Source organism: Penicillium cataractarum (genome assembly GCF_028827025.1).
Source record: "Penicillium cataractarum strain IBT 29864 chromosome Unknown utg000007l, whole genome shotgun sequence".
Lineage (NCBI taxonomy): Eukaryota > Fungi > Ascomycota > Eurotiomycetes > Eurotiales > Aspergillaceae > Penicillium > Penicillium cataractarum.
This window is the reverse complement of record NW_026622743.1, coordinates 265,138-290,870: the sequence shown is the minus strand read 5'-3', so window position 1 is coordinate 290,870 and position 25,733 is coordinate 265,138. Positions and strand designations below refer to the sequence as shown.

At 50.5% G+C, this 25,733-nt stretch overlaps 11 protein-coding genes across 11 annotated transcripts; 5 read left to right on the top strand and 6 right to left on the bottom strand.

The window, feature by feature from the left end:
- Window positions 1–355: 355 nt before the first annotated feature.
- On the bottom strand, window positions 356–997 carry N7496_007740 (E2 ubiquitin-conjugating protein UBC13; the record flags this gene model as incomplete). The annotated part of the gene is made up of 4 exons (XM_056700659.1): window positions 356–531; window positions 594–725; window positions 784–872; window positions 942–997. The coding sequence occupies 4 exons, from the start codon at window positions 995–997 to the stop codon at window positions 356–358; spliced, it is 453 nt and encodes a 150-aa protein (XP_056552722.1).
- A 494-nt stretch (window positions 998–1,491) lies between these two features.
- N7496_007739 (Mtc5p) lies at window positions 1,492–5,820 on the top strand (the record flags this gene model as incomplete). The annotated part of the gene is made up of 2 exons (XM_056700658.1): window positions 1,492–4,710; window positions 4,762–5,820. 2 exons carry the CDS (start codon window positions 1,492–1,494, stop codon window positions 5,818–5,820), a joined length of 4,278 nt encoding a protein of 1,425 aa, XP_056552721.1.
- Window positions 5,821–6,600: 780 nt separating this feature from the next.
- On the bottom strand, window positions 6,601–7,404 carry N7496_007738 (peroxiredoxin family protein; the record flags this gene model as incomplete). The annotated part of the gene is made up of 4 exons (XM_056700657.1): window positions 6,601–6,780; window positions 6,857–7,020; window positions 7,099–7,211; window positions 7,358–7,404. The coding sequence occupies 4 exons, from the start codon at window positions 7,402–7,404 to the stop codon at window positions 6,601–6,603; spliced, it is 504 nt and encodes a 167-aa protein (XP_056552720.1).
- A 1,288-nt stretch (window positions 7,405–8,692) lies between these two features.
- On the top strand, window positions 8,693–10,217 carry N7496_007737 (proline dehydrogenase family protein; the record flags this gene model as incomplete). Its single annotated transcript, XM_056700656.1, has 2 exons — window positions 8,693–9,333; window positions 9,407–10,217. The coding sequence occupies 2 exons, from the start codon at window positions 8,693–8,695 to the stop codon at window positions 10,215–10,217; spliced, it is 1,452 nt and encodes a 483-aa protein (XP_056552719.1).
- A 700-nt stretch (window positions 10,218–10,917) lies between these two features.
- N7496_007736 (Aldehyde/histidinol dehydrogenase) lies at window positions 10,918–12,852 on the bottom strand (the record flags this gene model as incomplete). The annotated part of the gene is made up of 4 exons (XM_056700655.1): window positions 10,918–11,090; window positions 11,151–12,100; window positions 12,176–12,648; window positions 12,709–12,852. The coding sequence occupies 4 exons, from the start codon at window positions 12,850–12,852 to the stop codon at window positions 10,918–10,920; spliced, it is 1,740 nt and encodes a 579-aa protein (XP_056552718.1).
- A 471-nt stretch (window positions 12,853–13,323) lies between these two features.
- N7496_007735 (uncharacterized protein) lies at window positions 13,324–14,250 on the top strand (the record flags this gene model as incomplete). The annotated part of the gene is made up of 2 exons (XM_056700654.1): window positions 13,324–13,481; window positions 13,533–14,250. 2 exons carry the CDS (start codon window positions 13,324–13,326, stop codon window positions 14,248–14,250), a joined length of 876 nt encoding a protein of 291 aa, XP_056552717.1.
- A 133-nt stretch (window positions 14,251–14,383) lies between these two features.
- On the bottom strand, window positions 14,384–15,339 carry N7496_007734 (pyrroline-5-carboxylate reductase family protein; the record flags this gene model as incomplete). The annotated part of the gene is made up of 2 exons (XM_056700653.1): window positions 14,384–15,243; window positions 15,297–15,339. 2 exons carry the CDS (start codon window positions 15,337–15,339, stop codon window positions 14,384–14,386), a joined length of 903 nt encoding a protein of 300 aa, XP_056552716.1.
- Window positions 15,340–15,759: 420 nt separating this feature from the next.
- N7496_007733 (NAD(P)/FAD-dependent oxidoreductase) lies at window positions 15,760–17,134 on the top strand (the record flags this gene model as incomplete). The annotated part of the gene is made up of 2 exons (XM_056700652.1): window positions 15,760–15,969; window positions 16,034–17,134. 2 exons carry the CDS (start codon window positions 15,760–15,762, stop codon window positions 17,132–17,134), a joined length of 1,311 nt encoding a protein of 436 aa, XP_056552715.1.
- Window positions 17,135–18,240: 1,106 nt separating this feature from the next.
- Window positions 18,241–20,745, bottom strand: N7496_007732 (transcriptional regulator family TF; the record flags this gene model as incomplete). Its single annotated transcript, XM_056700651.1, is given in 8 exon segments — window positions 18,241–18,716; window positions 18,775–19,134; window positions 19,191–19,464; window positions 19,527–20,065; window positions 20,121–20,276; window positions 20,288–20,439; window positions 20,502–20,624; window positions 20,702–20,745. 8 exon segments carry the CDS (start codon window positions 20,743–20,745, stop codon window positions 18,241–18,243), a joined length of 2,124 nt encoding a protein of 707 aa, XP_056552714.1.
- Window positions 20,746–22,007: 1,262 nt separating this feature from the next.
- Window positions 22,008–23,051, top strand: N7496_007731 (uncharacterized protein; the record flags this gene model as incomplete). The annotated part of the gene is made up of 2 exons (XM_056700650.1): window positions 22,008–22,444; window positions 22,508–23,051. The coding sequence occupies 2 exons, from the start codon at window positions 22,008–22,010 to the stop codon at window positions 23,049–23,051; spliced, it is 981 nt and encodes a 326-aa protein (XP_056552713.1).
- A 573-nt stretch (window positions 23,052–23,624) lies between these two features.
- N7496_007730 (nuclear transport factor 2 family protein) lies at window positions 23,625–24,382 on the bottom strand (the record flags this gene model as incomplete). Its single annotated transcript, XM_056700649.1, has 2 exons — window positions 23,625–24,018; window positions 24,303–24,382. The coding sequence occupies 2 exons, from the start codon at window positions 24,380–24,382 to the stop codon at window positions 23,625–23,627; spliced, it is 474 nt and encodes a 157-aa protein (XP_056552712.1).
- Window positions 24,383–25,733: the final 1,351 nt, after the last annotated feature.

Sequence of the window (25,733 nt, the reverse complement as noted above, 5' to 3'; positions counted from 1 at the left end):
TAGGGCATGAGTGTAGGTACTACGTGGTGCCCCATTTTACCACTTTGGTATTGATCGGAACTTTTATACTTTAATGATCTTCGTCTGATGTGTACATCTAGGCCTTGATATACATCGCCGGACGCGGTGTCTAAGAATACCAGGATAAAAACTCCAGATAACGCATTGGATTCTATGCAACGCCTTATGAGATACCATCATCGTTAGTGCAGATGGAATTTATGAAGGAAAAAGTGGTCACGCTGGAAAAGAAAACGACAGAGGCTCGCCTATCCCTAGGTCAACGACTCCGATATGGTGCACTGCAACTATTCTTTCTCTCTTTTTATCATGGTCACATGGCATTTAGTCTCATTCAAGTCATCGCATGCGTGCGAGTCCACTCTTTGGCGGTCTGGATGGCCGCAGGCTCGTCGTCCTTCCAGCGCTGGGCAACGTCGTTGGCGAGCGGGTCATCGGGATTGGGAGCGCCGAGGAGGGCCTGGATCGAGAGGAGGATAGTGCGGATCTGGAGAGCGGGGGACCAGTTGTCTAAATGAATGTGTCAGATTTAACCACATTAACCACTCATGCGAATTAGATGAGTTTCTTACTCTTCAGGACGTCCAAGCAGATTCGGCCCAGACGATCGATGTTGGGGTGGTAGATCTTGGTGAGGAAGCGAATCTTGGGAGGGGTCATAGGATAGTCATCGGGCAAGAACAGTTCGAGTCGGAAGATGCCACCTAGAGTCAAGCTTGTTGGTAATTGAGACAAATAAGGGAGGTTATCAATCATGCATACCTTCATACGGAGACTGAGCGGGGCCGTGAATAGAAACATCAAAGTACCGCAGGTTATCATCGTGAGGAACGGCGTTGATACCGGGAACCCTGGATATTGATTACCGAGTCAGTCAGGTATATCGAAATCAAGAACGAGAGATCTGGATATAGTCTTACGGCTCAGCCATGAGTCGTTCCGTCTCCTTGATAATGCGCTTCGGAAGGGCGGCCATGGCGACTATGAATCACGGAAGCACACGGCTGGGATGATAGTCGATGGATTCCTCTGGGAGAGAACTTGGTGGATATAGGTATGACTGTGTAGATCCAGAGACACGCCAATGAGACCGACTTGAGAGCAAACGCGATTGAAACGCGACCTGTCAACAAAATCCGCGACGAAGCCGTCGAGGGGCACTGCATGGCGGGGTCCTGCCGACGGCCGTACCGTCATGTGCATGCACCGCCACAGTTGGTCTGCCATCTTGCCGGATCAAGCAGATACGCCACACCACTAGCCACAGACGTTGCTCTCCGCGTTATCGCAGCTTCCCCCTCGGGCACGCGAGACCTTAGACATTAGTGCTTTCGAACCATCCCGTCTGGAGAGTGTTTGCAAAATGACACAGCAAACTCCAATTTAATATTTCCACAATAATCAGTGATCTGATCTTGCGGCCATTGGGGAGGCCTGCATTGGCCGAGAGGGCCGATCGCAGCAATCAAGATGTCGAGCTCCATGGAACCCCGGCCACTCACGTCGGCCTTTGAAAGCCCGACTTTTGACGAGGATAGCTCATTCCATGTGCCACAGCCGGTCGGATCCATGTCCATATCTCCATGTGGGCGCGATGTGGTTCTGGCGTCCAAGGAGGGCCTTCACGTTATCGATCTGGACTCGCCTTACTCCCCGCCACGATATCTCCCTCACCATACGCCATGGGAGGTCGCCGATGTGCAGTGGTCGCCGTTCGCCTCACGCGACTACTGGGTCGTAAGTACTTCCAACCAGAAAGCGCTGGTGTGGAATCTGGCCATGAAGACATGGCAGAACTCCATCGAGTTTGTGCTGCATGCTCATTCGCGCGCAATCACCGATATCAATTGGTCAGCCTTCCATCAGGATATACTGGCGACCTGTGCAGTCGACAGTTTCGTGCATTGCTGGGATCTGCGCACACCTTCACGGCCCGCCATTTCGTTCTCAGATTGGTTCACTGGCGCCACCCAAGTCAAATGGAACCGACAAGACCCTCACGTTATCGCAAGTTCTCATGATCGATATCTCCGAATCTGGGATGACCGTATGGGTGCCTACCCGATCAAATCCATTGAAGCCCACGACACCAAGATCTATGGTGTGGACTGGAATCGAGTTAGGCGAGGAGCGCTAGCAACATGTTCATTGGACAAGACCATCAAGTTCTGGGATTATACGACCGATACGGAGGTGCCGGAGAAGTTGATCCGCACACCATTTCCTGTATGGCGCGCTCGCAACACGCCTTTCGGATGGGGCGTACTTGCCATGCCGCAGCGAGGCAACAGCGATCTCCACCTCTATAGCCGGCGAGCTGGTGAGGGGAGCAACCCGGAAGATGATCTGCCCCTGGTCCATAGTTTCCCTGGTCACAAAGGACAGGTGAAAGAATTCCTGTGGAGACCGCGAGGAGGCGTGGTGGATGGAATCGATAATCGGGAGTTCCAACTCGTTACATGGGGAACCGATCGTGAGCTGCGTCTTCATCGCGTGGATCCCGAGATTCTGGAGCGTGTCGGATACGAGAAAGGAAAATCCTTCATCTCAACTCGAAACGTGACACGATTGGGCGCAGTCTATCGAAGCTTCAGGGATGTGAACTCGGATCTAGATGTGGATGAACTCGATGCCGCATCATCTGTGGGCCCTCATCATGCGACAACCACCCAGTATCCTGGGGGTCCCGGCATGAATGCCATTTCGGTGCCGCACGCCCGCGCCTGGACGCGCAGTCGCCATGTCGATACCCGGATAGGTATGCAGCCGCGTTCAAATCTCCGAGCCGATACCAACCCGATTGCGTGGATGCGCGGCGTGAAGATTTCGGGTTGGGACATTGAGACCCTGGGAGATGAGATCAGTCATGTGGGCGAAAAGTTCAGCAAGGTTGCATTCGAGTCAGTGGATGTGCGACAGAGGAAAATTTCTATCTCACTGAATGGTCCCTGGGGCGCGGAAGCTGCATCCTTGTTTCTCAAGGTTGATATCAAGTTCCCCGTCAGCTATCCCAAGACATCCATTCCCACCTTTAATTTCCAGAAGACAGCTGCCGTCACCGACGAGTTGTCTCAGAGACTCACCGCTGAACTGCGAACTATCGCCGAGACCTACATGTCGAGGAAGCGAGGTTGTTTGGAAGGCGCGGTGCGCTATCTTTTGGGAGAGAGTAGTCTGGAGGAGAGCATCGCGTGGATTCTGGGTGAGACCGGCGATAATGTTAAATCGCCTATCAATGGTGAATTGGAGGGCGAGTCCAGTGATGAAGACGAAGTAGGCATGACGCAAAGCCAAGAACTGGGAATGAGCTCAGAACTACTTCGACCGGTCAATGCCAATGTGATGGTGCCGGTTGCCAAGGGCTGCGGTGCGTTGTGGGCAAACGATGGCCGTCTGATCTGCTTCTTCCCGCCGAAAAAGGACAAGTCGACGGAGCTGTTCGATAATATTGGATTCAAAGAGATGAGTCGATTGTCCCGGACAGACAAGGTCTTTGAAGGCTTCGGCCGCCTGCAGACAAGCTCCCCGGGCCCGCGCATGACCGGTACAATCACAAGCACCGATGACGGCGCATCTGATTACTCCGACGACTCATACTCTGAAACATCGAGCTCATCTGGTTCATCTGATATTCTCTCTGGGTTGCCAGCCCGCTTCCAAGCACCTCAGACCTGGCGCAGTGCCGGTAGTATCGGCATTTACAGACCACGGTCGACGGACAACTCTCAAAGATCTACTGCTGGAGCCGCGACGGCAAAACTGCCCGAGGCGCCCCGCAACATTGTGTCTATCCATGATTTGAGCCACATGTTGCCAGTCAAGCGGGAGCTTGCTAGCAAATATCGTATCTGCGGCAAAGGAACAGATGTGTGCGCTCACAATGCTGCCGTCGCTCTAGACGCGGGCTGCTACGAGTTGGCTCAAATCTGGGGTCTCATCAAATTGATTCTTCATGTTCGAAGGAAACCGGCCTCTACCCTGGAATCAAGGATGGGAATGAAAAAAATCGTACAGAGTATCGGCAGCATGACCCCTACCCAAGCTACTGTGAAGGATGGGCTCTACAAAGATCTCGCGAGCAGTGTGATTCGGTGGGGAGACCATCCTATGGGGAGCCACTGGCTTGTCCCTGCTCTGTTTGACCATTTCGAGCGTATTGGCGATGTGCAGATGGTGGCAATGCTTTCCTGTGTCTTGCTGGAGGCGAACCACGAGGGCCGGTCAGACAAACTATCGGAGCCTCGTCTTGAAGAACGGGCGTTCTCCCTAGAGTTCTCATCGGTTGCGTCAACCGTGCAGAACAGCAAATCGCAAGCTGCTACTCCTGCTTCGTCTCTCCCGCGAGAGCCTCAACCTTTGCCTCCTCACACATCGGCCCGCTCGTCGAGTGAGATCTGGCGCTTCGAATCCACTCCTCCTTACTCTACTGGTACTACGCCTCCCTTGAGTTCTTCCCGCCCACGGGGTATTGCTGCCGACCGCAAGGCTCTCAGCCATAATGTCTCGATAGCAGCATCGCCAGATCAACAATCACAACCTCGAAGTGGGTCTGGATTTGGATCCGTGCTTGCTTCGTCATTATCACGTTCCTTCACCTTTGGGCCTTCATCGGCTTCGCCGCCCGCGAGCCATCTAATGAAAAAGAAGCCAAGCCCGGGTCAAAGCCCGGGCGCGGCAACTGTGCCGGTGGTATGTATAGCATTATTTATTTTTACTGCAGCAGGTTTCTGACTTGATTAGGCCCCATCCGATACCGAAAGTGACCGTCCTCAGCCAAGTAAACCGGCAGCTCGATTCAAGGTCACTCTGAAGAATCAAAGCGCGTTTGATAGCGAAGATGCCGCACCCGAATCTCTACTTGACCGCGATAAGGAATGGCTATACCGGTCGTACCGCGCTGCGTACGCCGAATTGCTGTCCATCTGGGGACTTCCTGTCCAGCAGAGTGAAGTCCTGAAGATCGGGGCTGTGGCTGACAATGCGGATGATGATATGCATACCAGCCAGTACTGGAGTAACCGCAGTTCCAAGACAGCATCAACCCTCCCTGAGGTAACACCAAACGCTGCCCCCTCAGGCTTTGATGGTCTTGATTTCCAGCGCCACTGTGCCAGTTGCGGCCATGCTCAGCAGACATCCATCTTTGCTCCACTGGTAACCCCAGACACCCCGTCTAAGCGCTCCCGCCGGGGACAGACTGCAACGTCTCGCTGCTCTAACTGCAAACCCCGCCAACCTCTCCCTACCCGATTGCCCTGCGTAATCTGCGGCGAAGTTGTCGACGGAATGCTGGTACCGTGTCTCGGCTGCGGCCATGTGAGCTGCTTCTCCTGCCAACGTCACTGGTTCCTTCGAACAAGCGATGGATTCGATAGTCCGATTAATCCACCCGAGGACACCGGTGTTTTGCCGACATGCCCTACCGGCTGTGGCTGCAACTGCTCCGAGTATGTCACAGCAGAAGTGCCCATGCCGCCAGTATGGGAGTCTCCCATGTCACCGCGCACCAAGCCAGAAACCACCGGTCTCCCCCACCGGAACGTGTCTCATGAGAAACGACATCGTCGCCGTCAGTCTGAACCACCTTCGGGCCCAGACTCGAGCGGCCGCAACACTCCTACCTCGAAGACGGGAGTTGGTCAGCTTCAAGATGAATTGGATCTGTGGCAGACATCGTCACCGTTTGCCTCCCTTGCGCGGGGTATGGGCGGTGGACTGAGTCAGGGTCTACCGACGAAGGATGGTCGAAAGAAGAACCGGACGGTTGCAATTGCTACGCCTAAGGACAGAGGGAAATGATTTTGTAATGATTGAGGTTTGAACTGGCAGTGGGGATATGGTGTTGGGGTTCTCTTTTTTGTTGATTTCTTTGGTTTCCCGATGATATCCACCTTGTTTTTGGTCTGTGTCTATGTATTTTATCATGCTCTATACCATTGAACATTCATGTACACATTCACCACCAGTGATATTGATCTTGCTTATGCATCTTGGAATTGTAGACATCCCTTGCCTGTATTAGCATTTCCATCCTCAATCTCGACACTACGAGTATTGAAGACCGAGGTAAGAATTGAACCAATACCGTCAAACTTCTAGACTGATGTATTTGATTCAAAGAACCGGCTTGTCTTCGCCCCGAATTTGCCGATCCCCCACTGTGTGCCGAAGTCCACATCGGATCAAACCAGGCAAGTAGTTAGTGTATGGAAAAGTTAGTGCGATGAGCACTGGCCTCCGCGTGGACGGACGATGGCGGGGGCACCAATCATAGGGAAGAGGTTCCTGACACTAAACTAACCACTTCATTATTTACTTCTACATTTCTATTCTACAAAGTGAATGACTAAATCTATGACCCATTACTACCGAGGAAACAAGTATTGTCATAGCTTCATTAGAATGAGTATTTCTCTATGGTCGACAAGAGCAAAAAAGCACGTGGGTAATGATATCAAAGACCTGCACATCGCAGCCAGGGGCGGAAACAAGTTCCACCTACAATCAATACCCTGTAATCAAATGCGCCAGTCTAAAACCCATATCTATATTTGTTGGAATGCGATAACGCGATCACGCTTACAGCTGCTTGTAAACGTGGTCGGCGGAGGTAACCTCCAGGACGTTCTTGGCAGACTCCTTGGCGGCGTAGGTGACCTTACCGTGGTCGAGGACGACGGCGTAGCGGTAGGTACGGCCCTCCTCGTCGGCCCAGCCGATGCTCTTGGAGAACTTGGCCTCGGGGTCGGAGAGGAAGAGCTGTAAGGAGGAGAATGTTAGTCAGTTGACGGGGCGAGTTAAGTAATGACGGGGAAGACAATAGTGAAAAACATACAATGTCATCACCGGTAACACCGTTGGCCTTGCCCCAGGCGCTCATGACGTAGGCATCGTTGTAGGCCAGGACGGCGACGACATCGACACCCTTGGCGCGGAGCTCGGGGAGCTTCTGGATGTACTCGGGGACGTGGTTGGCAGAGCAAACGGGGGTGAAGGCACCTGTAGAGATTGTAGCGGTCAGCGGAGGAACCTTGGTGGAAGGTGGGAAAAAATTTGGGGGGAGAAGCGGTGACGAACCGGGAAGAGCGAAGAAGATAACCTTCTTGTCAGCCCACTCCTTGGAGGCGAAGTATTTGATGGGGATACCGCAGGAGGTGATCTCGCTGGACTCCTCAGCCCAGGGGATGTAGCTATTGAACAAAGGTGGTGTTAGTACGGAATTTGATGTTGATTGAAGGAGGGGGGTGGGCGGGGGTGGCGGGGGTTTTTGAGGTGGAAGTGTAGGAATAGGATGATGGCGGAATTTGAGGGGGAAATTGAGAAATTGAATACATACGAGAAGGTCACGTCCTGGGGGAAGCTGTCACCGGCCTTGAGAGACATGGTTGCGATTATTGGGTTGGGGAATGTGGAGGAGGAAAGAGAGGGAAGTTTGTTGAAGAAGAAAGAAATTATAGATTGGAGATAAGAAAAGAAGAACGGGGGCAAAACAGCGGCTTTAATATTCCGGCCAGATTAGCGGCACACGTTTAAGGGGATTACACATATCGGCCCATCGGGATCGCCCATATGACGAATGGGAGTGGGACGATGGGAACCATCAACTGGGCCTTATCCATGAGGTGATCCGAAGCAGAAAGATACCGAACCGCATGGATTAGCAAAATAGACCGCCGAGATCTCGCTGACTGATTTGGCCATGACTAAGTACACTAAGTGGCTTAGGGTTTGGTACTTTTTTAGTGGCGGGGCCGATGATAAGGCCGTGGGTGCCTGGATGCCTGGATACCTGGAAGGAACGGGATCTCGGTGTCCGGTTAGAATCATGTGATCTGTGGGTGGCACTTATCCCTTTTTGGAAACTTCAGTTTTGGGCAGGTGGGCATAGTTGCGGCCTTGGGATTCAGGCTGTCGGGGATCCAACGGAAGTATATTCCCGACTGTATACCCGACATCCTGACTTCACGGGAATCTCTCGAAGTCTTGGAGATCATGGAAACTCCAATCTCACCCAGAGCACCTATATACCATGAAGGAACACAAGGATTCAAGAAATTCGATCTACAATCTCACCGGAAGACTATCCTGACCGAAGTCACCTCACCGCTGCGGTGCCGCGGTGGACAGCCAACGACTATGCACGATCCCATGCAACCTGCTTGATTTGCCTGGAACCCGCCATACTATCTTCCTCTTTAAGGTCAAAAATCCCACAGTTGCTACTATCACCTGTCCTCGTGATACCTAGCTATTATCAACCCCTCCATCGGTAGCATGGCCGAATCCTCCCAACCACTGGCGGGATGCCCCACGTACGGCCACCCTCCCGGCCATGTTTCCTCTCCATTAGCAAACAACTTCTTATCTCATCCGACCAGCTGATCGGGCATGATTACACGGGAGGCTCGGGTAGGCACACGCGCACCATGGTACACCACCTTCATTCTTGGAACTCGAACCCCTCGCGGTCTCGTCTGGCTTACCCAGCCAGCCTGTCGGGCAGCTCCCCGAGGATGTCCCTCCAGATAACGAGCTCCAGATGATACCGCGGGGAAGATGGATAGGCGGGGTCGTATCGATAAATAAACAGGTTCATCTGGACCAGGAAGGACGGTCATATCCAGAGTCAGACTCTCAAGACGCTGAATCCGCCGACTACCTGGCACACACTATGGCTCTTTCGTTTACTGGAAAGCCGAACCCTCGCGTGGGAGAGATCCTCGTTGCGAGATTGAGTACACTCCCTGCTCAAAGGTCGACAGGGTTGACGCTGAAGCAACGGAGGTTTACATCTACGCTGGAGATTACCCAAAAACAGACCGCACCAGCAGCTCCATCTCTTCCTCCTTTGTCTGCTCTGCCTACCCGTGTCCTTCTCCGGTCTCTCCTGGTGTCGACTATCTCTTCAAAGGCATGGCTACTATACCCCTCTCTATGGGTCATGTCTATCCTCTCCAAGCCGAACCGAGGGTTCTTGCTTAATGTGGACCGCAACCCTATACTCCACGGTATCTTGAAAAAGACCTTTTACGAACAATTCTGCGCGGGCGAGAATGCCGCCGAGACCAAAGCCACTATTAAAGAGTTGAAGGATATGGGGTTCCGCGGTGTGATTATGACATACGCCAAAGAGACCGTCTTTGATCATCGTACCAATACTCAACATGGACTGGGCGTTGCCGCTTTGGAGGCCGAGAAGAATGGAGAACAGGTGGATCCTCGTCTGGTCCACTGTGCCAATATTGAAGCATGGAGAAAGGGAACTTTGGAAACGGTGGAACAGCTTGAAGATGGAGATTACCTTGCTGTCAAGTAAGTTTTTCAACTCGGATCTAATTCTCATTCTCTTCCTGGTTGACAGTCACTAACATAATCCAATTTATAGACTGACCGGGGCTGGTCCTACGGTCACCGAGGCCTTTTCCAAGGGTGACCTCCCCCCAACACAAATGATCAACGCCATGGATGAAGTCTGCCGGAGATGCAAAGAGCGCAACGTGCGAATCCTCGTCGACGCAGAGTCCCAGCACTTCCAATGGGGTATCCTCCGATTGACCCTCGACCTCATGCGCAAGTACAACCGTGACGGATACGCCGTCGTCTACAACACCTACCAAGCCTACTTGAAGAGCACATCCAACACACTGGCCAAGCACCTTGCCGCTGCCCAACAAGATGGATTTACCCTGGGCCTTAAGCTTGTGCGTGGCGCATACATGGCCTCTGACGAGCGAGCCCTTATCCACGATACCAAGACCGACACCGATAACGCATACAACACCATTGCCCAGGGCGCTTTGAAGCGAACCATCGGCGACTTCGGAACGACCACCCCCTTCCCCTCTGTCAACCTCTTCCTGGCCAGTCACAACCGCGAGAGCGTCATGGCAGCCCACAATCTCCACAAGCAACGCACTCAAGCCAGCCTTCCCACCATCCCTGTCGGCTTTGCCCAGCTACACGGAATGTCCGATGAAGTGAGCTTCTCCCTTCTCGCCCTGAAGGGCAGCGATGGAACCCCGGAGGTGTACAAGTGCTCTACCTGGGGTGGAATGGGAGAGTGTCTGGCGTATCTGTTGCGAAGGGCTATTGAGAATCGCGATGCAGTCTTGCGCACGAGTGATGAGTATAATGCCCTTAAGGCAGAGTTTAAGCGTAGGTTGAAGGGTGGATTCTCTTTTGCTACGCAGAAATGAAGAATAGATGACAATATCATGAAATGAATTAACTATCTTTGAAATACCCTTGTTTTTTTTTTTTTTTCCCGCAACGAAGTGAGCTTCTCATGCGAGACTGTATTTGTGATGATTTAGTAACAAGTAACCAGCGCTGATCGGTCTCCTAATCGAAACTAGTCGCATACAAGATTTAGAGTTATCGTTCAAGATTACTCTACGGGAGCCCTGCCGAGTGGCGGCTGCGGGAAACAGGGTTCGATAGCCGCATTTGGTAATCGGGGGATTTGGCCACCCAAATAGGGTTGAGAAAACGCGGGGTTGATAGTCGTAAATTTTGATAAGCGATAGGAAGGTGTTACTCTCTGATCTACCTGCAAGTCTAGATCAATTTTACCCCTCTTTTGAAAGTATTGTCTATGCATTATGTACAAGGTTTCCAAATTTGAGAAACGTCGGACACTGCCGAAAGAGTTCTAACAAGATCATCTTTTAGAATGAAATTCGATCTGTGCTGTCGAATAACTATAGGCTCTTCTCATGCTCCTGGTTTCAACTCCATGAGAGTCAATCTACATCCAGGGTCTTTATGGCAACTTAATTAATCTCAAGAAGACAGTAAATATTTAAGCAAAAGAGCTTTTGAAGCATATATTCGGTCTAGTTAAAACTTCAATCATACAGTAAAAATCAAACAAAATACCGCTATAATGCAATCAATCTAATGGTTACTGGGATACTTGTATCCAGTCTGGGGGAAGAACTCCTCCTTAATCAAACGGGGGCTAGTGAAGCGACGGAGAACGTCCGAGCTACCGGCCTTGTCGTTGGTACCACTGGCGCGGGCACCGCCGAAGGATTGCTGGCCGATCAGGGCAGCGGTGGTCTTGCAGTCTGGAGAGGAGATATTAGTCAATGCGTCAGGGAACTGGGTATATTGAAGACAAAACTTACTGATATAGAAGTTACCGGCAGAGTAGCGGAGGGCATCCTCAGCTTCACGAATAGCCCTGCGGTCTGAGGCGAAGACGGCACCGGTGAGGGCGAAGCCACCACCGTTCTCGTCAACCTTCTTCAGGGTCGAGGACCACTCGGCGTCGGGGTAGACGTAAACTGCCAGGACGGGGCCGAAGATCTCCTCGTTGAAGAGTTGGTGGTCGGCCGAGTCGACCTGGTAGACGGTTGGGTGGACGTAGAAGCCAACCGAGTCGTCGTAGGTACCACCAGCGACGAGCTTGATGGAGGGGTCCTTGTTGCTCTTGTCGATGATAGACTTGATCTTGTCGAAAGACTTGCGGTGGATGACGGGGCCCATGAAAGCCTCCAGGTCCTTGTCGGGGTTTCCGATGGTGATATCCTTCACACCGGCCTTCAATTGCGTGAAGAACTCCTCAGCCTTGGACTCGGGGAGATACAGACGCGAGGTAGCAGAGCACTTCTGGCCCTGGTACTCGAAGGAGCCGCGGATAGTGTGGTTGACAGCGCTGGAGATGTCGGCGCTAGGGTGGACGAGGTGGAAGTTCTTGCCGCTGGTCTCGGCAACCACGCGAGGGAACTCGCGGTAAGCCTTGTTGGCGACACCGGTGGCAATCTTGCCGTAGAGAGAGCGGAAGACGTCAGAGGATCCGATGAAGTTCAGACCGGCAAAGTCGTGGTGCTCCAGAGCAGCCTCGGTGATGGTCTCGGGGTCACCGGTGACGAATTGGATCACGTTGGGAGGCAGACCAGCCTCCAGGAGGATGTTGTAGACCAAGTTGCTGGCGTAAACGTTGGAGGGCGATGGCTTCCAGAGCACGACGTTACCCATCAACGCGGGACCGGCGATCAAGTTACCACCGATGGCAGTGAAGTTGAAAGGTGAAACGGCGTAGACGAAGCCCTCCAGGGGTCGGTAATCCAGCCGACTATAGAGAATATGATTAGCGGCTGTCCTCAATTTCTGGGAATCCCCAGTTAATGGCAGCTTATCTGTTACTCACCTCCACATGCCGTCACTGCCACGAGTAGGCTGTCTCTCCAAGATCTCTGCAGCATAGTTGCAGTTGAGACGGAAAAAGTCCGCCAGCTCAGCCGCAGCATCAATCTCTCCCTGCCAGATGTTCTTGCCCTGTCCAAGCATTGTAGCCGCGACCAAGTCGTAGCGGTACTTGGTGGTAACCAGCTCAGCGGCCTTGAGGAAGATGGCAGCTCGGTCAACGAACGGCGTCTCCTCCCACTCCTTCTTGGCCTTTAGCGCGGCATTGATAGCAGCCGTGGTCTGTTCCTTTGTGGCGAGGGGGTAGTTGGTGAAAGTAGTTGCGTGTTCAGCGGGAAGTGGTTGGTCCCAAGACTTGAGACTCTGTTGGATCTTGCCATCGTAGTAGATGTCGCTGCGAACGGGCAATTGGGCTCGAAGCTTGGTGAGGGCTTCCTCTAGCTTGATGCGCTCCTCGGAGCCTCTCTTGTATAGCGGCTAGAAGGTATCAATGTTAGGCCAGATTTCAACTCTGTTGTTCGGGATTTCTTCTCTCACGTTTGGTTCATTGCGGGGATCGGGGAGGCGGAAAGGTGCCGTCGCCTTGCCTCGAAGCTGAATCAAAGGCCGAGCAGGCAGAGTTCGCAGACGAGGCGCAAAGGTCCGCGCTGAGCGCAGGTTCAGGAGAGATGTGGTAGACATGGCGACACTCTGAACTGTAACTCAAACTGTGTAACGTCTGAAGTGTGTACAGATTGAAATTTGTTGACGACAGTGCCAGCTTTATCAAGGCCGGCCAGTGTAGAGGCATCGGATCCATGACCGATGTCTACCGACCGATACCCCGCTGTACTTCTTTTTTGTTGGAGCTCTGAGGTATGACGCGCTGGCCCTGTGGAGCCAGCGATAAAGCTGTCCCAAGCGTAGAAAGTCGAAAAGAGTATGGCAAAAGGATGCAGATCTGACCATCGGAAGGCCTCCCGATGGTCGCGCCCCGCAGTCTGTCGGCACTTATCAGCGACTCGCACGAGACCAAACGAGGAAAGAAACCCAGACGAACATTAGTCGGCGGTAAAAAAAAGAATATGTGTTGGTCTTGTGGGCAGGACATGTCAACGGGCTGGTGCTAAAATTCGTGGATTCGAACACTATCACCAAATCATCTATGCAAAGATGGCCAACCCATCACCAACTCCTCCTACCATGCAGCAAAGTCCCGCCGAGCGCCAACATCGTTGGCATACTTCGCTTCCTAGACGATTAGCTGGAGATTTAGGTGCAGCAGCAGTATCAGCGACACTCATAACACCCATAATTACAGTCATTGACAGGTAAGCATCTGTTCACGACATTCCCAACCTCTAAAGCTAATAATCCACGAGAGCTCTCGTTGAAAAGTCCTCATTCAATCAACCCATCATTCGTGGCCTCCGAAATCATACACTTGCTGCCCTAAGAAACCCCGCGCGGTTTGTCTTCCAAGTGCCTTTTGGTCTTATCTGGACCTTGTACGCTGCCACCTACGCGGTTGCAAATGGAACCGACACGATCGGCACAGAGCTGAAAGCTCCAGCGACGGGGATGATCACATTCCTCTCAACAACTATCGTCAATGTACCGTTGGGTGTATGGAAGGATATTCGATTTGCCAAGATCTTTGGAACACAAAAAGGTCCCGATAATGTCGAGACGGTGCGAAAGTCAGTCGTGCAGAACAAAGGCATTGCAAGGGCTGCGACGGCCATGTTCCTCGCTCGCGATAGTATTACGATCTTTGGTTCTTTCACGCTAGCTCCCAGACTCGCAGATGTGATACCGGATGACTTGACCAGTCATCCACATGCGAAGCCGGTTATTACGCAGTTGACCGTGCCGGTGTTGACTCAGTTGGTTGCGACGCCGCTACATTTGTTCGCACTTGACTTGTATATACGGCAGCATCATGTGCCACTTTCAGATCGGATCGTGCAGTCTCAGCGATATTTGGGCTCGACTACGGTGTTCAGGTGTATTCGGATTATTCCCGCTTTTGGATTTGGGTGTTTGGCCAATATGGAGTTGAGGTCGATGTTTCATGGGAAATTAGATGTAGGAACTTGAACTGTTACAAAGAAAGAGATTATAGTTGAGATACTAGAGAGATCATGGAGCAAGTATTGGAGAAATAATATTGACAATATAGATGGTATTCACTTCGTTCATTTCTGTACTAAATTGTATGCAATCTATGAACTTAATGCCGTGTGTCATTCACATGCTCCGTGGTCTCCATAAGACGAGCCAGCGTAACTGCTTCGCGAAGAGCACGTCCAATATGACCCCGAACGCCTGCCTCCTCCATCACCATTAGTCCACCAATAGTACATCCCTCTGGAGATGTGCCTTGATCCCTGAGTATAGCCGGGTGCATTCCACTCTGGAGCATCGTGGCTGTACCTTGCATGGACTGGAAGATCATCGTATGAGCCAGATTCCGCGGCACGCCCACCGCTACGGCCGCGTCGATCAGCGCATCGCAGATAACTGCGAAAAACGCTGGCGTAGACCCTCCCACCGCAGTTGTCGCATTCATGAGTCTCGGCTCGATCTGCACGGCGCGCCCGATGCGCTCGAAAATCGCCGTTGTGATGTTCAAGTACGACTCTGGCGGAGAGGGTTCGGAGACCTCAATCGCCGTGAGGGATTGCGAGACCTGCGCCGCGATATTGGGGAGAGTGCGTATGACCCATGCCCGGCTAGCCTTGTTGTCATTGGTAGTTTCGCTTCCGTAGATGCTTTCTTCGAGCTTTTGCCTGGTCCAGCCAGCTGCGATGCTGATCAAGAGTTTGCCCTCCAACACCTCCGGCAGGCCTGGCTGCTTCAGAACATTCTCAATATCGGCCGGGTCCACGCCTAGGATGATCACGTCGGACTCGCGGACAGCCTGAACATTGTTGCCTCGAGAGATGGAGAGTCGATTCCCGTGTTGGGGATATTTCTCTGCGAGCTTCTTCTCCGAGGCTTCGCTACGGACACAAGCGATGAATCGACTGAACAATGGATCGCTATCTACCGTACTGAGCAGACTGTTCAAGATCGCTGATCCCAGGTTTCCTATATTCAACCGATTAGACTCGAGCATGCTCGCAGCTTCGCAATTCACTTACCACATCCCAGTAGGCATAGAGTTTCCATTTTCGCTGCTGCCATTGTGATCAGATGACAACAAATGCAGAATCCTTTCTTGCACTAGACTCAATGTTTGAAAAGGTAACAAAGTGACACCAACAAAGACTCCGTGAAACAATCGAGTTGCCCCTCGCAGTCGACAATCATCGGCACGGCGCCCGAGTGTAAGTGGAGACTGTCGCCCCCCGCGATTTGGCGGGCGCTTCTTTCTCCTCTTCTCCTCACGCCTCCAGCCCACTCGGCAGCTCATCCCGACTGATAACGATGGGCCCACAGCAGCTATTCCTGTCGTCGCAAAAGATGCCGGTCCTTGGAAAGAAGATGCGCGACTGCGGGGTATATAGTACTTATCGTAAGTCATAAATATCATCGGGCGGCAACGGGGCACTGCAGAGACCACGCACACCGACAGGAAATATTTCAATTTCGGGATAAGTGACCATGGGCGTCTCCAAGTCGGACGCTATTCTTATCGTGGGAGGTGGTGCTTTTGGCCTCTCCACGGCCTTCCATCTCGCGCAGAAAGGGTACACGAATGTCTCTGTATTCGAGAAAGATGATCATATTCCCCCGCGCTACTCTGCAGCCAATGATTTGAATAAGATCGTGCGCGCTGAGTACGAGGATCCTTTCTACACCGACTTGACGATTGTATGTATACATGATGGCGACATCGAATCGGGAAAATATTCTAATTAATATCGGCACTATTTAGAAAGCAATTGCCGCATGGAAGACTCCATTGTTCGCCCCTCATTTCCACCAAACCGGATTCCTCCACTGCGTGTCTGGCGATGCGCCCAAGGAAGCGATCGATACCCTGAACAGATTCCGCGCTTCGGCCGAACGCAATAGCCAGATCAAACCCCATGTCTCGGCTCTAGATGGGGAATCAGATATCCGTCAGACTTGCTGGCAGCTGGATGGGCCTCTTCCAGGCTGGAAGGGTTACTTCAATCGCTTCGATGGGTATGCCCATTCCGGTAACGCCTTGGCTGGGATTTATCGCGCCGCACAGGCTGCCGGAGTACGATTCTTCCTTGGCGAGCAAGGTGCTGTGGACGAAATCGTCTACGTCAGCACCGTCAATGGACGCAAGTGTGCTGGAATCCGAACAAAGAATGGCCGATTCCACTCCTCGGCTTTGGTCATTGTTGCAGCCGGCGCCAATGCCGGTCGTCTGGTTCCCCAGATTGGACAGCAAGTTGTCGCCAAGTCATGGTCTGTTGCTCACGTCCAACTGACCGACGACGAGACCTCGGGTCTCCGTGGAATTCCCGTGACTTACGCCCGTGATCTGGGATTCTTCTTTGAACCGGACCCGAAGACCAACTTGCTGAAGCTGTGCCCGATGGGTGGTGGATATATCAATACTGATCCCAGGACGGGCGTTTCACTTTCACCAGAGTCTTTGAAAGAGAGTGCCTTCGTCCCGGAGGAGGACGAGAAGCAGATGAGGAAACTGTTGGCTCAAACCCTTCCATCCCTGGCCGACCGTCCCCTGGTTAAGAAGTCTCTTTGCTGGTTCGCCGATACAAACGACTCGGATTTCATTATTGACTACGTGCCGAATCTGGAGTCCTCGCTCATGCTTTTGTCCGGTGACTCGGGCCACCTGTTCAAGATGTTCCCCATCGCTGGTTCCTGGGTTACGGATCTCCTAGAAGCACCGGATAATAAGCAGGCTCTGGCACGCTGGCGGTGGAAGCAACCCGATCCTAATGCCGGAAAGGATTGGGGAGGTGCCGTGAGCTGGCGTCTTGGTGAATCCAAGGAATTCTCTGCCATCCTGCCTCCAAAGGCCTCGAAGCTGTAAATAGATCCCGATCGATGGTAATTCCATCATACTGTTGAATAGCATTCTCGGAACTTCTTGCCGAGGGCACGATGACCTAAAGATAGATCACTTTTAGTTTGTCTGCTGCATTGTTACTTACATAACACTTTCAATCAAAGAATCATGTCAGCGCTTTTTCGAGACAAAGAATACAGACTATATGAGCCATGGAAATTAACCACATTCTTTCATTGAATAATAGGATCGTATGAACTGTCATCCCATAGCTTTGTTAATTATTTCTGCAAGTTCGGGCTTATGTCCTCGAGTTCTTTGTCTAGTACCCTTAATCTGGCGGCAAACATAGCATAGTTTCCTTTATAGTTTCCTTTGTAGTCCGCGTGCAAACTAACCCGTAAAGATCTCCTCTCTCCAATATAAAGTAGGATTAAATTCCCTAGAATAACATCAAAAGAAATTCTCTACAACAATCAGCAACTCCCCACCACCCAAGAAGTCCCCTTGAACCCCTCCACAATACTGAAAAGGAAGCTGACACTACAGCAATTTTTGATACATCTAACCATCTTCATACCTCAAGGTAAGCCACCAACTACCTAAGACAACATCAAAGCTAACGCGTCTCCAGATGTGTCTCCTAGCAGTCTTGGACCATTCTAGCAAATTTGGCTGCGGCCACGTCTTCATCGCCGGTCTCCGGAAATGTCCACAGGCCATCCAGCGGCATAATCAACAGCCTTGCGTAATCATAGAAGAGACCCGTTTCAAGCCTTACTCGGCGATTTGGCATAAGTATGTGAAATACTTCGATCCCCAGAATTGTAAGGTGGCGGGTCCTTGTCAGGCGTGCAAGGATGATGGATGGCCGAATTTCTTTTGAAGCGTTTAGAGTATTAAGGGTGCCTTCACGTATGTGAGAGTGTGCGATCCCTATTTCTTTTGCATTGCAGGTATTTTTTTTATGGAACCTCTTTTTTTGCGCAGGCTGAGAGGCAGTGAGGTGGCTCCTGGCTGTGGGCAACATATTACGAATATTAGCATACATACAGGTTGCGGAGTTATCAGGAAACTTGACGTATTTTCAATTCAAGCATTTATCATTCATTCATCAGCGTAAAACTCATTTACCAAATACTATGTTCAATCATCGCGTTAGACATCCACTCCGTATCAATACCTTCTATAGAATCCGCCACAGCCATAATCTGCGCCGCCGTCCACCCACTAGTAAAAATAGGATCATCTTCCATCCCAACATTAGACTCGGACATTAAATCATGGTTGATAACATGCGTAGACGGTGAAAAAGAGCTTGCCAAGCTCCCATGTGATTGGTTGAGGACATTGTTCGGGAAGGATACCGGTGCTGAAAGGCGCCTGGGTTGATCGTGAGGGTAACAGCTAAGTAGTTCATCTAGAAGCTGTAACTCGGAGCGTCGAAACTTGGCTATTAGGTTTCCATTTTCGATGATTTCTTCGAAGATTGTGTATGCCTTTTCGACCCATAGTGGGTAGTTCCAGCGGATGTCGATGGCGGATCCGATGAGGAGGACTACTGTTGAGACGAAGATGGAGTCGAGGTCGAAGGAGAGGAATGTTTCTAGGAAGGAATAAATTAATGACGATCCTAGGTCAATGGTAAGGGGTAGATAATTTACCGAGGAGGCCTTCTGTTTGGAGGCTATGAAGAATACTAATGATTTGTTGAGAAGACTCCATGCACATTTGGATCAAGTTTCGGACGTTCCGGGAAGTGTCCAACGCATCTGTGCAATGTTGTGGTGATTCAAAGCGGATCTTCAAAAAAAAAAAGAGAAGTGGTCGGGTTGCAAGCACGATGCACTGGTGATAGAGAAGGTGAAGGTATGCGGATGTTCTGGAAACGCCATTCGTCGATTGGTCCGCCTGTAATGGGAAACTCTCTTGCAGTTCATCGGCTAGACGGGCAACGCTGGCCAAGGCTGTCTTGGTCCGAAGCAAGAAGTTTCGGTTCAATCGTCCATCAATTGCATAGACAGCTATGAGAGACAGTTAGTTGAATCACTACATAGCCTACTCCATTTTCAGAACTTACTACTGTTGATCTCCGCAATGATTCGGGACATTTTAATTTGCATCCCAATTCCAGCGGTCTTCTGGCCGGCACCTGGGAATGTAGGGAGAAGGGCATTGACGTGGTCATCATTCAGAGACTGAGGCAGCCCCATGAGTGAAGTCATCTCACGATCCATGATGTATACCGTCCACCAGATCTTGCGGCACCTCTGTACAAAGGTTTCTCCGAGGTATTCGATCGGCATTTGAGTGTGAAGGCCTTCAGCCATTGCCATTCGCATGGCTTGTCCAATCTATAGCAGTGAGGGTTAGCAAGCTACCCGGCTGTAAGGTAAAATAGGAAGAAAGGACCTACATAATTGTGTGCAGAACAGCGGTAGTCCAAGGCTTGCAGGTACAGAGCCACGCAGCACATGATCTCCGTAGACTCGATAGGCTCTTGATGAAGAACACTGACGTCCGGAAGTAACTGGAGTGCCTTCACGAAGTATTCCGCACCCGCTGGCTTATTGCCCTGCAATTTATGCTGAACAAAGCCTTTGCCGAATGCTAAGATCAAAAGGAAGTGAATATACCACAGTCCCGCCGTCGCATTCGGCTGGGGGCCCGAGTAAAACTCGTGCAAATTCCTCATGAATTCGTTTTCATCATAAAGGTGGTAAAGCTGCCCGCAGCGGAACTTGACAACGTTGATAAGGTAGAGTGCATGGTCGAATGTGGGGACGGCGGGGCTTTCTGGATCCTGTGGTCTGCGCAGGCCATCCCAGCCAAGGTCATAGGTCGTGCCATCGAAGAGCAAGGCTCCCGTTGGAAGAGCTTCTTGGTAGATGTGCTCGTGCGTTAGACTCAGGACTCGGCGGGTGAAGGACCAGTTTGATGACGTTCCTAGGTAGACTAGCCAGAGGTGTTAGAATAGCCCAGATGACTATACGGCGGGTTGACCACGTACACGTTCTTCCATTCTCTGCCGACATGAATGCGGGAGGTCCAGTGGAAAGAGGGTTCGTCAGTCCTGATGCAGGATCCTCTAGCTCTTGATGGATGTCTTCCTTGTCGTTGGGTGTAGACTTGGCAATATCTGATATATCATTTTGGTCTTTGAGATCTGCGACGCACCCTGAGCATTAGCCAGGCGAGCAAGGAGTGGGATAGGCAATTGGGACCAACCAGGCGATCTTTCCTCTGCATATTCAGGGCTTAAAGGACTAGGATTCACTCGGTCGCTTTGTTGGAAAGTGGCAATTTTCTGCAGCAACTCATCGATATACCTATACAGGGGTTAGCCATTTTGCCTTCGAGGGAGTTATGAACTAGATCATCGGATACATACCCTCTGGTGACTAGAATCTTCTGATCACGATCATCAAAGATACAAGTAAGCTTGCGCTTATTACAGCCATCGCAAGGCTGCGATCCAGAACACTTGATCTTTTGCCTGCGACATCGAGTGCAGCTATGGGCAGATCGAAGCCATATTAGCAATCTCAGCCATTTCTTAAGGTCCCCTGTAACGTTCAAGATAGTACATACGCATTCAAAGATCGTTTAGCGACTCGCGGACCGCTGCCCGCCATGATTGCGATTGATTGTAAATGCCGGGTGTGATGCCGTTGAAGCCGGGAACACGAAATTATCAATTGAGTGAAAGTGCGGGGGAATCTGGCCGGTGGAGCTGAGAGTTAAGGAGATAACGGAGGGGGCGAATAATAATAATAGCCCTGCTACAGATAAGGCAACTTTTGCCACCTATGAATATCTGGTCAAGTCTATATAGATCAATTAGTAGGCTAGTAGTCTAGTAGTAGACTGATAGTCTAGACTGAAAATGCCTTCTTTGTTCAAGAGAACATGTACCCTTTTCCTTTGAATTGGCAGTTTGATTCTTAGTCTTGATGCACTCTTCAACCTCTATAGACTTTAGGATTATCCAAACACTTCCTCTCGGTCAATGCATACGATCCTCGTCTCTAATAGCCGACTAGAGTCTCAGTACTGTATCTTAATGATTCCCAATCCTCTTCCATCCGCTTATCATGTAGGTCCGTCCATTGCTGGCGTCGCCTCTCGGAGATAGTCCGTTCCCAGGTTCCAGTCCATAGTTGACATTTGACATCAATGGTCGGATAAGGGTCTCCATAAAGCGGATTTCAACCCCAGATCATCGTTAGCTCGTGGGCATCACACGACATCTAGTTCATAGTGCATCGCCTACGGGAGGGTGGCCGGTCATTACACACGGACCTCGACTGATAAGCTTCTCCACCGGATGCCCTCCCGATGCCCCTCACTTGTCATCGCCGGCCGTTTTCCATGGTCTATCCATCCATGTCTATGATTTTCAGGGTCTGGCCATCCAGTAAATTACGAAATAAGCATATTCGAAAGATCGCTTGACTTTTCCCGCGAAGCCAAGAGATTTGAGAAAGTTCCAGAGTTCTATTTATTTTTGGCCTGAATTCTCAGGCTGCCAATACATGTAGACCTTCTACTCCAGAGAGATTCTCGTCTTCCCTCTCAGCCAACGCATACAACTTGACTGTGATTTGCTGCTTGCAATATCTTTCCTCCAATTAATATCTCCTATCACTAGTACTAGGATATGTTTTCAGCCTAAATGATGTCTTGTCTTTACTTGCAGAGGTCGGCCGTCGGGAAGCCAAACGGGTATAGCTTCTGACTAGATCTGACGAGTAAAAAAGAGTCTATCCTGGTCAGCATTCAAACCCCATAAAATAATGTAGAGGCTTATAAACATTTATAAAATGTCACGGATTTCGCTAATGAGCAGCAGGTCTCTTCATTCTCCCGTTTGTTTGCAACTTGATCTCCACCGAGCATGCCTCTCCCCTTGCGAACCCTAGGCCGAGATGGCCCACAAGTCTCTACCATTGGTCTCGGTTTTGGAAGCATCGCCGGTTTCTACGGACCAGCTGGCACCCTCGACGAGAAAGTGGCTCATCTCGACCACGCACATGCCACCGGACTACGGTTCTGGGACATGGCCGATATTTACGGTGACAGCGAGGATGTCGCTGGGGAATGGATCAAGCGATCGGGCAAGCGTGACGATGTTTTCCTAGCTACCAAGTTTAGTCTTCAGCGAAAACCTGATGGGAAATTTTTCTTTCGATCTGACCCTGAGTACGTCAAGGCTGCTTGTGAAAAGAGCATCCAGAGACTCGGGGTCAACACTATTGACCTTTACTACTGTCATCGGGTGGATGGTGTCACGCCTATTGAGAAAACTATAGAGGCTATGGTGGAGCTGAAGAAGTACATCTGTCATTCTCTGTATTTGATGTTGACCTAGCGATGACTAACATTCTATACGTGAAGTCAAGGGAAGATTCGGTACCTAGGGCTTTCAGAGGTCTCAGTCGCAACGCTGCGTCGGGCGCACGCTATCCATCCTATTACAGCCGTGCAGGTGGAATATAGCTTATTCAGACTCGATATCGAATCTTCGCTCTCGAATCTTGTTAAAACCTGCCGTGAGCTGGGTGTGGCCATCGTGGCGTTCAGCCCTATTGGACGCGGCATTTTGACAGGCCAATTCCAATCTCACGAGGAAATCCCTACGGGAGACATACGTCGCGCGTTACCCAAGTATTCGGAGGAAAATTTCCCCAAGATTTTGGACCTGGTACAAGGCTTGAAAGGCGTGGCCAATTCTCATGGAAGTACTCTGGCACAGGTCGCTCTTGCATGGCTGCTAGCGCAGGGACCGGATATTATTCCCATCCCTGGTACCAAGTCGACTGCTAGAATGGACGAAAATGCGGCGTCGGCGCTTCTTCAGTTGAGTGATCGAGAAGTGCAAGAAATCCGAACACTGGTGGAACGGTTGGAAATCAAAGGGACTCAGTACCCTGCCGAGTAAGTTTCTTCTCTTGTTTATTAAATGTGTGGTGTTGACTGGTCTCAAAGTATGATGGCTACTCTGTGCTCAGATACTCCACCACTAGAGGCGACAACTGAATAGATAGAACCACAAGAAAATAAAGCTTGCACCAAGGTGGGCGAAAGGATGGTTTACGCTGGAGAACATTCATTTAGTTTGGATGGGCAACTGGCATCCGCGTTTTCGCGCCCAAGTACCAAACGCGTCCAAGTCTGACCTCGCTCGATTACTTCAGCAACAATCTTAACCACTGGGTTCAATCCATATAGCCCAATATTCACCAATTATTTGAGAACAAAAATTATCTTGATCATAGCTATCATGTGAAATACACATCTTAAACATGCCACCTAAGTTATAGGTAGGTAAGCGTCGGTCATACTTGACAAGCTCAAAATATATACTTGAAGGAGGGGGGAGGGGGGGGGGCTCTCGTCTCAACTGCTCGCCGTAACAATGTGTTGATAGAAATAACACCTTTGAACATCAATTACATTTAAACAAAGACACTGGCAATTAATTCAATTTCATTCTAATCAATCAAATAAACCATCACCAATGTTCTTGGCTGATCAAGACCTCATCAACATCAACCCCGTCAACAAACCAGCGCCCCTCCCCATTCCCGTCCGGCCCGAGAAGTACATCATTCCCACTCATCATACGCTTGCACATCTTCCCCGTCTCGCGATCAAAAGTCCAGTCCTCCAGACCATAGCACCTCTTCCATCGCATCCCATCATCCGCATCTTGATACTCATACCAGAATTGAACCGCGATCCGATCGTCCCGGAAAGCGAATAGTTCCTTCCGCAGGCGATAGTTGTGCTCGCGCTTCCATTTGGCCGTGAGAAACTCGACAATGGCGTCCGTGCCCGAGAAGAAAAAGGTACGGTTACGCCAGATGCAAGTTGGAGTGTATGCTTGTGCGACTCGCGAGGGGTCTCTTTTGCATGGTTAGCTTGAGTGCTGTGGTTCTCGGGAGATTCTGCTACGTCATCTCCATGTGACTGCATGGAGGGGCCTTCATGAAGGAAAGATGATCATAACCTAGCATGGTTGACCCGGAATAGTTATGCTCGCATGTGTGCAGGGTTTCTCGCACGGACAAAACATTGGAGATCAGAAAAATGCAAGGGATGAGACCCTCGACGCCCTTCCTTCGGCCACATGGTCTTCGGGCAGTGTGCAGGTCGGGATGCGAGTGAGGAAAATGAAATCAGAACCTACTGAGTGTTCCACATGTTCTGAGCAGCTTTGACCTTTTTCCTGGCCGATTCTTCGGTAAAAGGAGGTTTGATATCGGCCATGGTTGGGTCGTTGAATATTGCTTGTTGTAAGGCTAGAGATATGGATGCGGAGTGATTCAGAGGAGGATAAACTGGCCCGTCGCGACCGTTGAACTATATACGTCTGCATGAAATCATTATATATCGAGTGCATTAGTCTAGGCTGCAGCTCAGCTAGACTGTCCAATGTCAATAATAATGCCGCACCTCTCTACCCACTATTACGAATACATAGACCACTTCACTATCCTACGCTAGTGTTCGGGATTTGTATGATGACCGAATTTGTGGATGTGGTCTTTCTGGGGGCCAAAAGTCGGACGCTAGAAGAAAGCTCGCGATTACGGTGCATTTTAGCGCGCCTCGCAGATCCCGAAGGTCTTTGGGGCCCGAGTTCATTGATTTGACGGGTTTGAAGAGGTCTGACTGGTCAAAGACGAAAAAGTTATAGTAAGGCGCATCGCCAGGTTTGAAGCCAAGTGCTCAGTACTACTTCTAAGCCACAATACCTATGCTTAAGTGCAAAGAAAAGTAAAAAGCAGGCTCGGGCGCATACCAAGGGTGAATTGATCAGTAGTCAAGTCTTAGTAGTGACAGCAATTGACAGCCATTGACAGCTGCATAGCCTACTTTCTTGCACTTAGAAAGCGGCCGGGTCAACTTTCTGTTTTGAAGTTTACAGAGCCAATGGAGGAGGATGGATGAATGCTAACCATGACCAATTAGAAAGGCGCGATCGAAATGGCAGCTTTGAGAGTTCAAAGTCAAATGGAATATTAAATCGATGATCATGTGTAGTTATCCAAGTATGGAAACTTGTCAGGTGTGGTGCAGAAAGTATATGGTTTGTGGCATCGGGCGACCCGATGGCGCATGTTACCCCTCCATATCACCCAGGATGTTAAATTTGGATGAGCCGAGACTTTTCCTAAGCTTGAAAATCAAGGTGACCTCACATTTAGATTTGGCAAGGACTCTAGGGAGAGGGAATGTCGATGGTAATTATGTGGGTTGACCCCTTGGAAGATGACAGAGTGATAAACCAAAGCGATAAGACGACCAGCAACCCCCTACCGTCGACTTTGGAATGTATACTTCAGGTTTCCTTTCCCGAGGTCAAACAACATTCAAACATGATTGCTATGGGTACCAATTGTCTGGATGATGCTTTTTGGCTGGTGGGTATACCGCCGATCTGCCGAAATTAGTTTCAGGTGGCCCGTGTTGGTAAACAAGCAACATGAAGTTATACACCCCGGCCAACTATACCAATTAGCCTCACAAACCACCTCGTTTCGACACGAGTAATCACAACAAAACATAATAAAAACGTAAAACAGTATTATCATAGTGACTTGATTATGAAGAATCA